Below are 15,657 nucleotides of genomic sequence, written 5' to 3' on the forward strand. Positions count from 1 at the left end.
CACCCACTGATACTTCCTAAAAAACATCATGTGTCAACTCTGCTTGTGAGACATTACCATCAAGGTAATGTCTCACAATGTCTCCTGCAGAGAGGAAATGGCAGAAATCAAAAAACTCTACGGACCTCAGTGTGTATCAATCTCTCCTCTCTTCCTTCTCTGCAAATGTCTTCACAGCTAAAACATCCTACTACCACAACAAAATTAACAGCTGCTGTGACGCTCGGACACTATTCAAGACTTTCTCTTCTCTTCTTAATCCGCCGCCTCCACCTCCTCCATCGACTCTTACAGCGGACGACTTTTCAGCTTTCTTCACAAATAAGACGAAATCCATCAGTGAACAATTCTCCACACCACAGACTGAGGAAAACTTCACAATGACTGATGCACACTCTTTATCCTCCTTCTCCCCACTCTCAGAGATGGACGTCTCCAAAATTCTCCTGTCCAATCATCCTACTACTTGTCCACTTGATCCTATCCCCACTCACCTCCTTCAAGCGATCTCTTCTTCAGTCATACCTTCACTTACTCACATTATCAACTCCTCTCTTCAATCTGGAACATTTCCCTTAGCATTCAAGCAGGCTCGGGTAAGCCCACTGCTCAAGAAACCATCTCTAAATCCAGCGCTTCTTGAAAACTACAGACCGGTATCCCTTCTTCCATTCATTGCAAAGACACTTGAGCGGGCTGTGTTCAACGAGCTTTCTATGTTCCTTGGACAGAACAACCTCCTGGACAGCAACCAATCTGGCTTCAAAAGTGGCCACTCAGCTGAGACTGCTCTGCTCTCGGTTACTTTTGACACTGTTAATCACCAGATTCTCCTGTCCACCCTCAGAAAGATGGGAATCTCTGGAACTGCTCTCCTGTGGGTTAAGTCCTACCTCTCTGACAGATCCTTCAGTGTGTCTTGGAGGGGTGATGTTTCTAAGTCACACCACCTTGCTACTGGGGTTCCTCAAGGCTCAGTACTTGGACCACTTCTCTTCTCCATCTACATGACATCTTTAGGATCTGTCATTCAGAAGCATGGCTTTTCTTATCACTGCTATGCTGATGACACCCAACTCTACTTCTCATTCCAGCCTGATGACCCAACGGTAGCTGCTCGCATTTCAGCCTGTCTGAGTGACATTTCTAGCTGGATGAATGACCATCACCTTCAGCTTAACCTTACAAAGACTGAACTACTGGTGATTCCAGCTAACCCATTGATTAATCACAACTTCTCTATACAGCTGGGCTCGTCAACCATAACTCATTCGAGGACAGCCAGAAACCTAGGAGTTGTGATGGATCATCAATTAAGCTTCACTGACCACATTGCTACAACGACCCGGTCCTGCAGGTTTGCCTTATACAACATTAGGAAGATTAGACCCTTCCTGTCAGAGCAAGCAACCCAACTTCTTGTCCAAGCTCTTGTTCTCTCCAGACTGGACTATTGTAATGCTCTCCTGGCGGGCCTTCCTGCATGTACTGTCAAGCCTCTGCAAATGATCCAGAATGCAGCAGCGAGGGTTGTCTTCAATGAGCCAAAAAAAGCTCATGTTACTCCTCTCCTCATCAGGTTACACTGGCTACCAGTAGCTGCTCGCATCAAATTCAAGGTACTGATGCTTGCCTACAAGACGACCACTGGCACGGCACCAACTTACCTAAACTCACTGGTTAAATCCTATGTGCCCTCTAGAAGTTTGCGCTCTGCAAGTGAACAACGCCTTGTGGTGCCATCCCAAAGAAATTCAAAATCACTCTCAAGGACCTTTTCCTGGACTGTGCCCAGCTGGTGGAATGACCTCCCAATCTCAATTCGTACAGCTGAGTCTTTACTCATTTTCAAGAAACATCTAAAGACTCATCTTTTTCGCCTGCACTTAACCTACTAACACCAGTACTTTTCCTTTTCTTGTCTTTTTCATAAACAAACAAAAAAACTAGACTAACTGAGACTTGTCATGGCACTTGTATTTTGTTGTTGTTCTCTTGTTGACCTGACTGCTTCTATTGTTCTCATTTGTAAGTCGCTTTGGATAAAAGCGTCTGCTAAATGATTAAATGTAAATGTAAATGTAAGGTGTCGCACATCAAGGTCCTCACCTCACTGAGGGAGCGTTGCGATCTGCTGGTGTTTGGATAATTGGAGGCAGGAAACTAGTCTCAAGTGTAGTCTACCAGTGTGTCACTTGTCGTAGGCTTAGAGGGAAACCTGTTGAACAGAAAATGGCCAACCTCCCAGAAGATCGACTCACCATGGAGCCCCCGTTCACTAGGGTCGGCTTAGATGTTTTTGGACCCTGGAGTGTAGTCACTCGCAAGACTAGGGGTGGGGTCACAGAAAGTAAACGCTGGGCAGTTTTATTTAGTTGCTTAGGGACTCGTGCAGTGCACATAGAAGTAATTGAATCTATGTCTACCTCATGCTTTATTAATGCACTGAGAAGTTTTTTCGCAGTTAGAGGTCCTTCCAAAGTTCTCAGATCAGACCGCGGAACCAACTTTATTGGAGCCTGTAAGGAGCTAAAAATCAGTACAGATCACCCTGAGATCCAAGACTACCTCAGCAACGAAGGTTGCACATGGACATTCAACACGCCTCACTCATCACATATGGTTGGCTCATGGGAGAGAATGATTGGCATCGCTCGCCGCATTCTAGACGCCAGGTTTCTGCAGTCAGGTCCAACTCGTCTTACCCATGAGGTCCTCACAACACTAATGGCAGAAGTTATGGCAATCATTAATGCTCGCCCATTGGTTCCCATAAGTACTGATTCAGACTCACCAATTATTTTGACACCGTCTATGCTTCTAACTCCTAAGGCAGGAGTTGCTCCCACTCCTGAAGGGACATTTGACATGAAAGACATGTATAAAAAGCAATGGCAACATGTTCAAGTTCTTGCAGATACCTTTTGGAAGCGCTGGAGACAAGAATATCTGTCAGTGCTTCAGCCAAGAAGGAAATGGACTCATGACAAAGATGACATTCAAGAAGGGGATGTAGTCTTGTTGAAAGATGAACAAGTTAAACGTAATGAATGGCCCATTGGATTCATTACTAAAATCTTCCCAAGCGAAGACAAGAAGGTCAGAAAAGTGGAAGTCAAAGTTGTGAAGCAAGGGACTTCTCGTGTCTACTTTCGACAAGTGACTCAACTTATTCTCCTGCTTTCCCAAAGTAGTGATACAAAGACTGATAAGTGTTAAATCGTGGTATAAAAGTTTTTATACCAGGCGGGGAGTGTAATGGTTTAGTTTAATAATAAGGAAAGTTTGGTTTGTTTATATGTTGACCTTTAAGCGCCCTCTTGTGGCGAGGACTGTGTATGGTAACCTTCATATGACTTGTTGCATTGAGTTCATTGTGAAGTGTCATGGCTGAAGTGCGGCTTGTACGGTGAGGTCGTGGCCCACATAAGGCTGTAAGTCGCTATTATTTATTATATAAATATGATGTTTAGTAGGTTTAAGATGTTTAAAAGTTAATTCATTAATCTAGAGATGCAAATGTTGCTAAAAACGAAATGTGAAGTGACGTGCAAAGCGAGAGTATTAACAGTTAGTCAGTCCTGTATGCTAGCGATCTTTTGTTATGGTTAATAGGCTTATGTGAATTCCGTGATTACAAGAAATTACCTAAAACAAGGAATATAATTAACAAATGCACGAAAATGTAACGTTTAATGTTTTGATTTAATGTTTCATTTGAATGCTTTAATTAGTCAGTAAATACTGTTCAGTCAACTGCATTTTGAATATGTACAATTCTGATTGCTGTATTTCCTATGTCTGTTTACAGTTTTACAATATTAAAGTTAAACGAGAAAACATTCATGAAACCTAATGGAGGATTAAAAGCCATGAATCAACATCTTGCCTGTTCACTGTCTGTCTAGCTGGATAGAGAAGTGACACGTCTAGTGAGGACAGAACACCTACCATCTAGTTAACAAAGCTAAACAGCGTCGCCCTTTGTGTAATAAGTTACAGAAACTGTTTAACGCACCACACCTGCTGCACATAGTTTTACATGTGGATTATAATTTTCCGGAACTGAGTTAAACATAAATTGTAACCATTAATCTCCAAGTACAGCGTCCCTGGGAAGCCCAAACAAAGATGATTGGACTCAGAGATGAAAATAACAGCGTTTCAACGACATGGCGAACACAAACACAGCTCTTCCTTCTTCTCCGTCGGAGCACAACAAGGCCACGCCCCCTGTTTGTGAATTCATGTGGGCAGAGGTTAGTCAAAAAACTGTTTTAGTGACGTCATTACTGCAGGAACTAGAGGGCTGTAGTCCAAACGGGTCGTTCGTTGTAGGCGAATTCTGTTAAATCAAATATCTCGCTTGGCATTGAACTTTGAGCTTTAGAATTTTACAGATATTATTTATACTCTAACAACAACATTACACACTAACTAAAGTTTAAAACATGGAATCACGAAGAAGTGGACCTTTAACTGATACATCTCATTCATGAACGAAATGAATGAGTATACAGGGTCAGTGAGCCAAGAATGTAAATCTCGATCAGCAATCAGCAGATACAAAGCGCAGTTATAGGTACTGTGCAGATACGCTCGTTTTCATATTTAGCAAACAGAACATATTTCCATGTTTAATCCCTGATTAATATGAATATTATATATGAACTGTCTGACCAAACAATTAAAATGTTAATTATGCAAGAAAACCTCGTGCTTTGTTCATCTGAACAACTTATTTAAACTATTTAATGCGATTATGCACACATTTTAGTAAAGTCAAATCTGTTTAGTAAAGCCACTAATGCAGCCATCTCGATGTAGTGCTTTGTTGCTGCTTGCGTGAGGAGAAAAAACACAGATGTCCATAGGGAGACACTGGAAGCGTGCGTTGCACTCACCAACATGAAATACGTCTCTCACAAATCTGGAACGCAGTCATTCTTTGAAGTATCGATACTAATAATTTTAGGAATTGTGAGGTTTTTAATTTTCGAGAATCATGATACTTTTGAAGTATCTGTGCACTGTGCAACACTAGTTTCTGGTGATTTAATTTTAATTTATTTAGACAATAAAGTATTGAATTTTAATATTGACGATTTATTGGTTATTGGCCATAACATTAAAATAACTATAGGCTTATCAGTATTGGCCAGAACTGTAATATTGGTGCACCTTTACCTTGCACTTTACTAATATATATAGACATTAACTTGGGCTAAAAGAAAGAGGACCTAAAACAGAACCCTGTGGGACACTGCAGATAACAGGAGTGATGGAGGATGGAGAAACTGCTGTTTGTCAAGTCAAGTCACCTTTATTTATATAGCGCTTTAAACTAAATACATTGCGTCAAAGCAACTGAACAATATTCATTAGGAAAACAGTGTGTCAATAATGCAAAGTGACAGTAAAAGGCAGTTCATCATTGAATGGGCTAGTTGCATATCTCCGCCATCTTGGATTTCCAGTCTTACGAGTGTGTGCGTAGATATTTCCGGTTGTGCTAAACGTCAGTGCAGAGAACCGGAGAAGTCCAAATATTACCTTCTATATGTTTACAGGATTTATAATATCACTTCAAATCCAAATAAGATATACACTGGTATTATTACTATACTATAAATGTTACCTGAGCCAGTGGATTTGAAACGTGCTTATGTTTGGGTCCGGTGAATGAATTAAATACACTAATGTTCCCTACTGTTCACAAAATGAAAGTTGAACTCATGGTGTGTATACACAGCTACATAATGTATTTTTATCTTACCAAATATGTGAATGTACAAATTACTTATTTCTCGATTTCTCTATTTCTCATTATTTATTTTATTTTTTTCTATTATTTTATAATATTTACCTCGTGAGACGTGGGCTGTGATTTATCTTCAGAAGTATCCATTTCTCAATAGTACACGTACATCAGTCATCTGTCACGCTGTCAGTCTCTGTTTTCCTGGGTGTTCCCTAGTGAGCTCACTTCTCCTTAGGCACTTCACCATAGTCACTTTAATTCCTCTAGTCTGGTCCTGTCTTCACAGTAATTGCACTCCAATTAAATCGCACAGGTGCTGACAATCCTTTGTCATTAGTCTCCCTATATATTGCTGTCCTTCTCTGTTGTCTCTATGGAGTCCTTACCCTATGTGTACCTATGTTCTCATCTCCCGAGACTTCCTCTTACCTTCTCGTTCCTCCGAGTTCCCGTTTCAACTGGTTCCTTCTCTTGTTTTGTTTGGTTTGTCATCCTGGACTGTTTATTTTGTATTTACCCTTTTTGTTTATTAAACATACCTTTGCAATCGGATCCTACCCTCTCCTTGTGTTTTCTAAAACCCAACCGTCACAGAAGGACTCCATCCACAAGGATCCAGCGGTATGCCTGCTGTCATTTCCTCCCCAGCCAGCAAGCGGGAGAAGGGTGGCTTTGAGGACTCTCGCCTAGTGGTGTTCCGGGGGACCAGGGGAGGTCGCTCCGGAGCAAACAGTCGGGAGGAGATCCGGCAGCGATCTCCACTGTGGGCTCCCATCGACCCGGGATTCGGTTGGGGGCCGCCATTTCCCCAGTATGTTCCGAGAGGAGAAGGGAGACGCAGATCGGCCGAGCCAGCGCCGTGGTACCAGATGGCCGCCAGTCCTGTGCTGCTGCACAAAATGGCCGCCAACCCAACACCGCTGCGCTGCATTGCCGTCAACCCAGCACCACAGCACAAGATGGCCGCCAGCCCAGCACCACAGCACAAGATGGCCACCAGCCCAGCGCCACAGCACAAGATGGCCGCCAACCCAGCACCACGAGGCAAGATGGCAGCCAGCACAGCGCCAAAGTACAGAGTGCCAACCATTCCAGCGCAACAGCACAAGATGGCCGCCAGCCAAGCGCCACAGCACAAGATGGCCGACTCAACGCCTGAGTCTCCAGACAAGGTGCTACCAACTCGCCATCATGGAGGGCGGAAGAGGAGGAGACAAGCGTCTACTGTTCCTCAAAGCCCGGAGAACATTCCAGAGTGGGCCGCTGCTGTCCAGGAGGACGTTCCCGAGCGGGCCGCTGCCGGCCATGAGGCCGTTCCAGAGGCCGAGGCGGTGCCCGAGGCTGTTCCCGATGCAGTGCCCGATGGTGTTCTGGAGGCCGAGGCGGTGCCCGATGCTGTTCCGGAGGCCAAGGCAGTGCCCGAAGGTTCCCGTGAACTCTCCAGAGTCGAGTCAGGTTCCCGTGAACTCACCAGAGTCGAGTCAGGTTCCAGTGAACCCTCCAGAGTCAGGGCTAGTCACTGATGACCTTCCAGAGTCAGGACTAGGTACCATGGACTTTCCAGTGACAAGGCTAGTCACCGGTGATCTTCGAGGACTGAGTCAAGTCACCGGTGATCTTCGTCCTCCCATTGGGCCGACCACAAAGACGTGGTGGTCTTCCGCTCCGCCCTGGGGGACTTCGGCCTCGACCGCGAGGACGTGGTGGTCTTCCACTCCGCCCTGGGGGGGCTTCTGCCTTGACCACATGGGTTTGATGGCCCTCTGTTCCGCCGGGTGGGCATCACTTAATGTCCTCTATGGACCCATGTTTTTGTGTTTTTGTTTTCATTTGTTTTTCTATTTTTCTCCTACTTTGGACCTGGCCCTCCGTCCCTCCCCTTTATCCTCCGCCGGTCCACCACCCTCCTGGACTCCTTGTTTTGTGTTACACCTCTCCTGCCTCTGCCTTTCCATTCCATCTGGTTGTTCCGTCTCTGTTTTTTCCATTTTACCTGGTTGTCCTGTCTTTGTCTCTCCATTCCACCTGGTTGTCTCTGTCTGTCCATTCTATCTGGTTCTCCTGTCTCTGTTTTCTGACCCTCCATCCCTCCCCTTAGTCCGCCGCCGCTCCACCTCCCTCCTACCTCCTTTTCCGTTGGGTTTTCCTGGGTTTCAGGTGGAGCATCTGGCAGCTGCTCCATAGGGGAGGGGGTAATGTCACGCTGTCAGTCTCTGTTTTCCTGGGTGTTCCCTAGTGAGCTCACTTCTCCTTAGGCACTTCACCATAGGCACTTTAATTCCTCTAGTATGGTCCTGTCTTCACAGTAATTGCACTCCAATTAAATCGCACAGGTGCTGACAATCCTTTGTCATTAGTCTCCCTATATATTGCTGTCCTCCTCTGTTGTCTGTATGGAGTCCTTACCCTATGTGTACCTATGTTCTCGTCTCCCGAGACTTCCTCTTACCTTCTCGTTCCTCCAAGTTCCCGTTTCATCCGGTTCCCTCTCTTGTTTTGTTTGGTTTGTCATCCTGGACTGTTTATTTTGTATTTACCCTTTTTGTTTTATTAAACATACCTTTGCAATTGGATCCTACCCTCTCCTTTCTAAAACCCAACCGTAACATCTTCTTTCACAACATATTTTATTATTATATACAGTAAAAAATATGTGACTAATTTTAATATCTGTTTAACCTGATAATTAATGCAAACGAATAACAATATACATGGCTGCTCATATAGACAGATAATGATTTATGCTGCAGATCTTTCACAAAACAAATAAACACAAACACACATGAATGCAAAAAGCAATCTTTTATTTAAGGCAAACCTACCATAATTATATTACGTTTAATTGTACAGTTAGTTATAAATTATGTAATCAAATAAAGTTAATAAAACATGCTTTATCAGAAATCTCTGTGCGTCTTGTTTGACAGTAAGAAACATTGATCTTACATAACAGTCAGAACAAAACCAGCTCTTCGAAAATGAAAAGTATTGCATATTTGAGTGGTTTGTGTTTGAAAAAAGAAATCCCTGTGGACCTGACCTGACGCTGATCCGCATAATCAACAGAAGAATAAAGCAATCTCGGCAATGTATCTTGATGAATTTCCACAAAGAGGTACGCAAAATGTAGGGATGTTTCCCCATGTTTTTGATATACCACTATCGGCTGTTAAATTTGAAAATCATTAATTATATACATCTAGTCAAGTTTCGTATGTAATTTTCCCTTACTGTCAATGCGATCATTGCAAGACCGGAAATAAGTATGCACACACTTGCGCCGCTGAAGCTCACCGGCGCCATCTTGTGCACCTAGCCCATTTAGTGATGTCATCTCTGTTCAGTTTAAATAGTGTCTGTGCATTTATTTGCAATCAAGTCAACCGCTGATACCGCTGTAGATGAAGTGTCCCCAACTAAGCAAGTCAGAGGCGACAGCGGCAAGGAACCGAAACTCTATTAATTGACAGAATGGAAAAAAAAATTGGGAGAAACCAGGCTCAGTTGGGGGGGGCAGTTCTCCTCTGACCAGACGAAACCAGTAGTTCAATTCCAGGCTGCAGCAAAGTCAGATTGTGCAGAGGAATCATCTGTTTCCTGTGGTCTTGTCCTGGTGGTCATCTGAGACAGGGGATCTGTATCTGGGGCTCTAGTTGTCCTGGTCTCCGCTGTCTTTCAGGGATGTAGAGGTCCTTTCTAGGTGCTAATCCACCATCTGGTCTGGATACGTACTGGATCCGGGTGACTGCAGTGACCCTCTGATCTGGATACAGACTGGATCTGGTGGCTACGGTGACCTCAGAATAAGAGAGAAACAGACTAATATTAGCCTAGATGCCATTCTTCTAATGATGTAGCAAGTACATCGGGTGGTATGGGAAGTGTTCCCGGTTCCGGTTTACATAATAAATGCAGCCTAAAAAATCATTTAACGGATTTGGATATTAAAAGCATATGGACCCACTTTATATTAAGTGGCCTTAACTACTATGTACTTACATTTTAATTAATAATTTAGTACAGTGTACTTATTGTGTTCATACATGTTTGTACATTGTACTTGTATTAAAAAAAACTACATGTAATTACATCTGTATTTAATTTCTGTAATTACATTTATAATTACACTGTTGACTCATACTTTACACCTTAACCCACCCTTAAACTTACCCATACCTCCAACCCTCTCCCTAACCTTACACCTATCCCACCTCAATAGCAGCAAAAGTGTTTTACAATACAATATGAACACAATAAGTACATTGTACTTATTTTTTATGTAAGTACATAGTAGTTAAGGCCACCTAATATAAAGTGGGACCAAGCATGTTAGTATGTTATGTGTAAGCCAGGTTAAAGAGATGGGTCTTTAATCTAGATTTAAACTGCAAGAGTGTGTTTGCCTCCCGAACAATGTTAGGTAGGTTATTCCAGAGTTTATGCACCAAATAGGGAAAGGATCTGCTGCCCGCAGTTGATTTTGATATTCTAGGTATTATCAAATTGAGTTTTGAGAACGTATTGGATGTAGAGGATTATAATGTAAAAGGAGCTCATTCAAATACTGTGGTGCTAATCCATTCAGGGCTTTATAAGTAATAAGCAATATTTTAAAATCTATACGATGTTTGATAGGGAGCCAGTACAGTGTGGACAGGACCGGGCTAAAATGGTCATACTTCCTGGTTCTAGTAAGAACTCTTGCTGCTGCATTTTGGACTAGCTGTAGTTTGTTTACTAAGCGTGCAGAACAACCACCCAATAAAGCACTACAATAATCTGACCTTGATGTCATAAATGCATGGATTAACATTCCTGCATTTGACATTGAGAGCATAGGGCGTAATTTAGATATATTTTTTAAGATGGAAAAATGCAGTTTTACAAATGCTAGAAACATGGCTTTCTAAGGAAAGATTGCAATCAAATAGCACACCTAGGATTTCTAACTGATGACGAAGAATTGACAGAGCAGCCATCAAGTCTTAGAGAGTGTTCTAGGTTATTACATGCAGAGTTTTTAGGTCCTATAATTAACACCTCTGTTTTTTTTCAGAATTTAGCAGTAAGAAATTACTCGTCATGCAGTTTTTTTTATATCGACTATGCATTCTATTCGTTTTTCAAATTGGTGGGTTTCAACAGGCCGCGGAAAAATATAGAGCTGGGTATCATCAGCATAACAGAGAAAGCTAACACCATGTTTCCTGATGATATCTCCCAAGGGTAACATATAAAGCGTGAAGAGTAGCGGCCCCAGTACTGAGCCTTGAGGTACTCCATACTGCACGTGTGATCTATATGATACATCTTAATTAACTGCTACAAACTGATGGTGGTCATATAAGTAGGATTTAAACTATGATAATGCACTTCCTTTAATGCCAACAAAGTGTTCAAGTCTATGCAAAAGAATGTTGTGGTCAATTGTGTCAAATGCAGCACTAAGATCCAATAAAACGAATAGAGACGTACAACCACGATCAGATGATAAGAGCAGATCATTTGTAACTCTAAGGAGAGCAGTCTCAGTACTATGATACGGTCTAAATCCTGACTGGAAATCCTCACATATACCATTTTTCTCTAAGAAGGAATGTAATTGTGAGGATACCACCTTTTCTAGTATCTTGGACAGAAAAGGGAGATTCGAGATTGGTCTATATTGGTTTGTCATTGAAGGACAGAACCAGGGGAGAGTTTCCAGAGAGTCAGTGATGCCTACATCTAAATGACAGAATACAATAAAGACTTGAGGTGCAGAAGGAGTTGAATATTAAACCCCCCTGATTCAGCAAAAAGGAGGAGGTCAGTTATGGCCCCGCAGAGATCTGTCCCTGCTACTGTATGTAAAGGAAAGTTGTGGCCTAATTGTTAGAGAGTTGGACTTGCAATCGAAGGGTTGTGAGTTTGAGTCTCGGCCGGCAGGAATTGTAGGTGGGGGGAGTGCATGTACGTGACTGAGGTGCCCTTGAGAAAGGCACTGAACCCCCAACTGCTTCCCTGGGCGTCGCAGCATAAATGAATGCCCACTGCTCCGGGTGTGTGTTCACTGCTGTGTGAGTGCACTTTGGGTGGGTTAAAAAGCAGAGTATGAATTCCAAATATGGGTCACCATACTTGGCTGTATGTCATTTCACTTTTTTTTTTTTAAAGGACAATTTACTGCCCGGTAAGGCTTGTACAGAGATTAAGAAACTTGGTGCAGCTGTAGTTGAGAGGGAACAGCTTTTTTCAGCTGAGGTTTATGATGGGTCTATAATTATTTAATACAGAAGGACCTAGACAATGTTTGCTGAGAATTAGGGTGTCAGCAGCAGTTTTTAGTTCTAATGGAACAGTGCCAGAAGCAAGAGATCTGTTAATCAAGTGTGAAATGAGTGTACTGATAGCAGGCAGCATTAGAAAGTTTAGTTACATAATGAGACAATATTATCATCATCCAGTCAAAGTTAGAGGAGGAAGTGATACACTAATGATAGTAGATGCATGCAGAGAATGAGGGAGGATGTCTGATAATTTTGAGATTGGGAAAGAGCAGGCAAATTCATTCCTTTGAAAACAAACCGCAGAGGTGTCATCATTTTTTGAGAGGGAAACCAGTTACTTTTCACTTCATAGTAATTCTTCTTTCAAAATGATAGTTCCCCCCAAAATGAAAATGCCATCATTTACTCATCTTCATGTCATTCAAAACACATACTGTATGACTTTCTTTATTTTGTAGGACATAAAACAATATATTTTGAAAAATGTTTTAAACTGTTTTTGTCCATACAATGAAAGTTAGTGGCTACTAATGAGGTATTAGACCCCACTGACCCGCACTCTTCTTTTGTGTTCCACAGAAGAAGAAAAAAATCATACAGGTCTGGATGAGCATGAGTAAAACATCTTTAAGTGTATAATGATATATATCTAGTGTTTATGGGACCCCAGGTTCAAATTTACCAATCCAAATAGCAAATGAAGTGATCAGCATGCATTTTTATTGTATAAGTATCTTTTCCATTGTGTTCTTTTTTGGGAAAACATGGCAGCTGTTCATGATCTGTCATTGAACTCGAAGTAAAGTTGGAACTACACATTAAAAATATTGACATATGATAGATAAATATGCATCACTTTTTAGTTTGCTTATGTTAAAACGAATCCAAATAGATGTCAATTTTATATGCAATTCCAATACAAAAATTTTCAATTTAGGTCTGCATCTGTTTTGAACAGAACACTTGACTGGAGAGATAATTTGGAGAAGTCAAGAGCCATAGGTTTACAATCAGCAAAATGTATAGCTGTTAATTTTCTAGCACCCCATGGAGATCTCAAATATCATCCCCAAATGACCAAGTCTCAAAGTCAAAATCAGAAACAACTACCCACATCATGTCATCTGGAAGATGGCACAGATGGAGCTTGTGTGAAGGTAGTCTCAGCTTCAGACATCACGCCCACTGTTGGCTAAACATCTGATGCATATGGCACACAGAAGTGGAAACATTTTCAGTCGTCATCGTATTGGTTGAAAGATACAAGATTTACGTGAGATGTGTGTCGCATTCTTTAATGTTCTGCCTGGAAACAAAGACAAAGACAACTGTGATGACGACCGCTTATTAAGATCAACTAAACGCTGGATTTTCAAAAGCATGTGAAGTATTTAAAATTCGTGGCATAGAATCTTTAAAATATGTCCAAGAGTTTTACACAGTTTTGTTGTGGTGAAATCTCCACGAGAAGTAGTAAATCCAAGAGACTAGTGTGAATGAAACTGGTCATGCTTATGTATATGTTGCATAACGTGTTTGTTAACACTGTTCCTCTGTGTGCAGATGTGGCCTTGGCCTGCGGACTTCACTCTCCAGACCTCAGCTCTCACATCCAGGGCATCTCCGATGCTGAGATCCGGCTACCTGGCTCCCAGGGGCCCATTCTTAGCATCAGTAGCATGGAGTACCTCAGCTCAGAGCAAGACATATTCCCTACTGGTGAGGGCTCTTTAGCATTTTATATATATAATTTTATATATATATATATATATATATATATATATATATATATATATATATATATACATACACTACCATTCGAAAATTAGGAACAATAGAGAATTTTTTATGTTTTGTATTAAGTTTCTTATTCTCAGCGAGGCTGTATTCATTTAATATGTATTCATTTGAATATATTTAAAAAAAGCTTTTTTTTTATGCCGGAGATGAATTTTCAGCAACAATGTAGAAAACAATTGTCTTAAAGTGTAATAATATTTCACAATAATAATAAAAAACAACTATTCAAAACTTTTGAGTCCTGCTATTTGCTCAGCCAATAGCAGAAGTTTGAGGCGGGCCTAACTGTTTGACCCACCAATAGAGTAGAGGGGGAGTTTTCGGGAAACCTGTCTGGAAACGGTCAATATTTTTTTTGCAAATATAATCCTTGACTAAAAAACATTACCAATTAACCACATCTTTGAATTCTGTTCCTAATAGTTTAAACCAGGGGTGCCCAACCCTCCTCCTGCCGATCAACTGTCCTGCAAAGTTTGGCTCCTACCCTAATCAATCACACCTGGATTGGAGCTAAACTCTGCAGGACAGTCGATCGCCAGGAGCAGGGTTGGGCACCCCTGGTTTAAACTATGATTTTTTTGCTTTCTATCAGTGGTAGATTTTGTAGAGGACAATGAGACGATGGAAGAGCCAAATTCAAATGAGGAAGAGGAGGAAGATGAAGAGGCGGGTCCCTCTGTAAATGAGAATAAAGACGTTGAGGAAGATGAAGATGAAGACGACAGAGAGGAAGATGAGGAAGATGAACTGCAGGAACAGTCTCCTACGAGAGGTCATGGCAATCTCATTTCTCAGTTAAGCACGGAGGAAGGTGTGTTTATTTTCACATAATGAATTATAAGATAGTATTTCAGTATACGAATGCATTTTTTTTTATTTCCACAGACCCAAGTAAAGTCATCATCGCATCAGTGCCTCAGTCAAACTCTTTTCTTCAAAAAGAACTTCCTAGAGTCCCTGACGGCCCTAGTCCTGTGGTTTTAAGAGGGCCCTTTACTAATACTGTGGGCTCGCCACATATAGGTAGCATACACCCTCCACTGACCCCTAGCTGTATTATAGAAGAACTGCACCGAGCACTGGCAACAAAGCTCAGACAGGACAGGTGAGGATGTTACCCTCTTATTATTATTGCTCGATTACAAAAATACTTTTTATAAAAGGTTTGAGAATCATTTTCTATCGTTATTACTAATGTATCACATTAAGATGTGTCTCTTTTATTTTTCTTTCTTTAGCATTGAGCGAGAGCCAAGTGGAGATTGTGAGAGCAGAAAGGAAGCAGAGGAAAACAAGGAAAATGTTCGACAGGACAACTGCTTTACTGACGCTTCAGGAATTATCTACGATGTTGACAGCTGGAACGACTCTGTCATTTCTGGTGGGTTTACCACATAACTTTTATTACTTGTAACATTTTTACACCTAATATGTCATTGTGATTTAGGCGATCAGGTAGAATTTGAATCTTTGCCATGATTGTATCATTGTGTTTTCTCATGTTGCATAATAAAAGTAGCAAAAGAGATCAATCATTTGGTCATTTTTGTCTGGAAATCTGAATTTCTTTGGGTTGTTCTGTCAGTAAGTTATGAATTATATGGCAAACGTGTGCAGGCACATTGCCAAGGAGGATGAGGAAGGAGCTGCTGGCTGTGAAGCTTCGGAATCGTCCCAGCAAACAGGAGCTGGAGGACAAGAACATTTTTCCTACACGGAGCGACCAGGAGAGACAGGAGATCCGTCAACAGATTGAAATGAAGCTTGCCAAGTGAGTCATAAATATATGTTCACTGTACTGTACATGCAATTATATAAAATATT

General features: G+C 41.6%; 2 protein-coding genes and 1 long non-coding RNA gene across 5 annotated transcripts in view; 2 read left to right on the plus strand and 1 right to left on the minus strand.

Moving 5' to 3' along the window:
- The window catches only part of LOC113098291 (phosphatase and actin regulator 3-like), a 66,752-nt gene that overhangs the window by 27,093 nt on the left and 24,002 nt on the right, over nucleotides 1-15,657 (plus strand). Inside the window, exons 3-7 of the mRNA XM_026263308.1 lie at nucleotides 13,594-13,749; nucleotides 14,426-14,644; nucleotides 14,719-14,938; nucleotides 15,072-15,214; nucleotides 15,451-15,604. Of these exons, the coding sequence (XP_026119093.1) occupies nucleotides 13,594-13,749; nucleotides 14,426-14,644; nucleotides 14,719-14,938; nucleotides 15,072-15,214; nucleotides 15,451-15,604 (892 nt within the window). The remainder of the gene's footprint in view (nucleotides 1-13,593; nucleotides 13,750-14,425; nucleotides 14,645-14,718; nucleotides 14,939-15,071; nucleotides 15,215-15,450; nucleotides 15,605-15,657) is intronic.
- LOC113098293 (uncharacterized) overlaps nucleotides 1-15,657 on the minus strand; it is a 58,253-nt gene that overhangs the window by 7,301 nt on the left and 35,295 nt on the right. Inside the window, exon 13 of one of the 3 annotated variants that reach the window (XR_003288979.1) lies at nucleotides 9,470-9,558. The exons of 1 other annotated variant lie outside the window; for it this stretch is intronic. This is a non-coding gene — a long non-coding RNA (uncharacterized LOC113098293). Of the gene's footprint in view, nucleotides 1-9,469; nucleotides 9,559-15,657 lie in introns of those variants that run through there. One more of the 3 variants, XR_003288980.1, reaches the window with a different exon arrangement.
- Nucleotides 2,033-3,376, plus strand: LOC113098292 (uncharacterized). The gene has a single exon (XM_026263309.1). It carries the CDS (start codon nucleotides 2,233-2,235, stop codon nucleotides 3,217-3,219), a length of 987 nt encoding a protein of 328 aa, XP_026119094.1. The 5' UTR covers nucleotides 2,033-2,232; the 3' UTR covers nucleotides 3,220-3,376.

The sequence above is a fragment of the Carassius auratus genome, unplaced genomic scaffold (genome assembly GCF_003368295.1).
Source record: "Carassius auratus strain Wakin unplaced genomic scaffold, ASM336829v1 scaf_tig00216504, whole genome shotgun sequence".
Lineage (NCBI taxonomy): Eukaryota > Metazoa > Chordata > Actinopteri > Cypriniformes > Cyprinidae > Carassius > Carassius auratus.

What these genes read in the sequence shown, in the direction of transcription:
- LOC113098292 (XM_026263309.1), top strand. Translation starts at nt 2,233, where the DNA reads ATGGCCAACCTCCCAGAAGATCGACTCACCATGGAGCCCCCGTTCACT.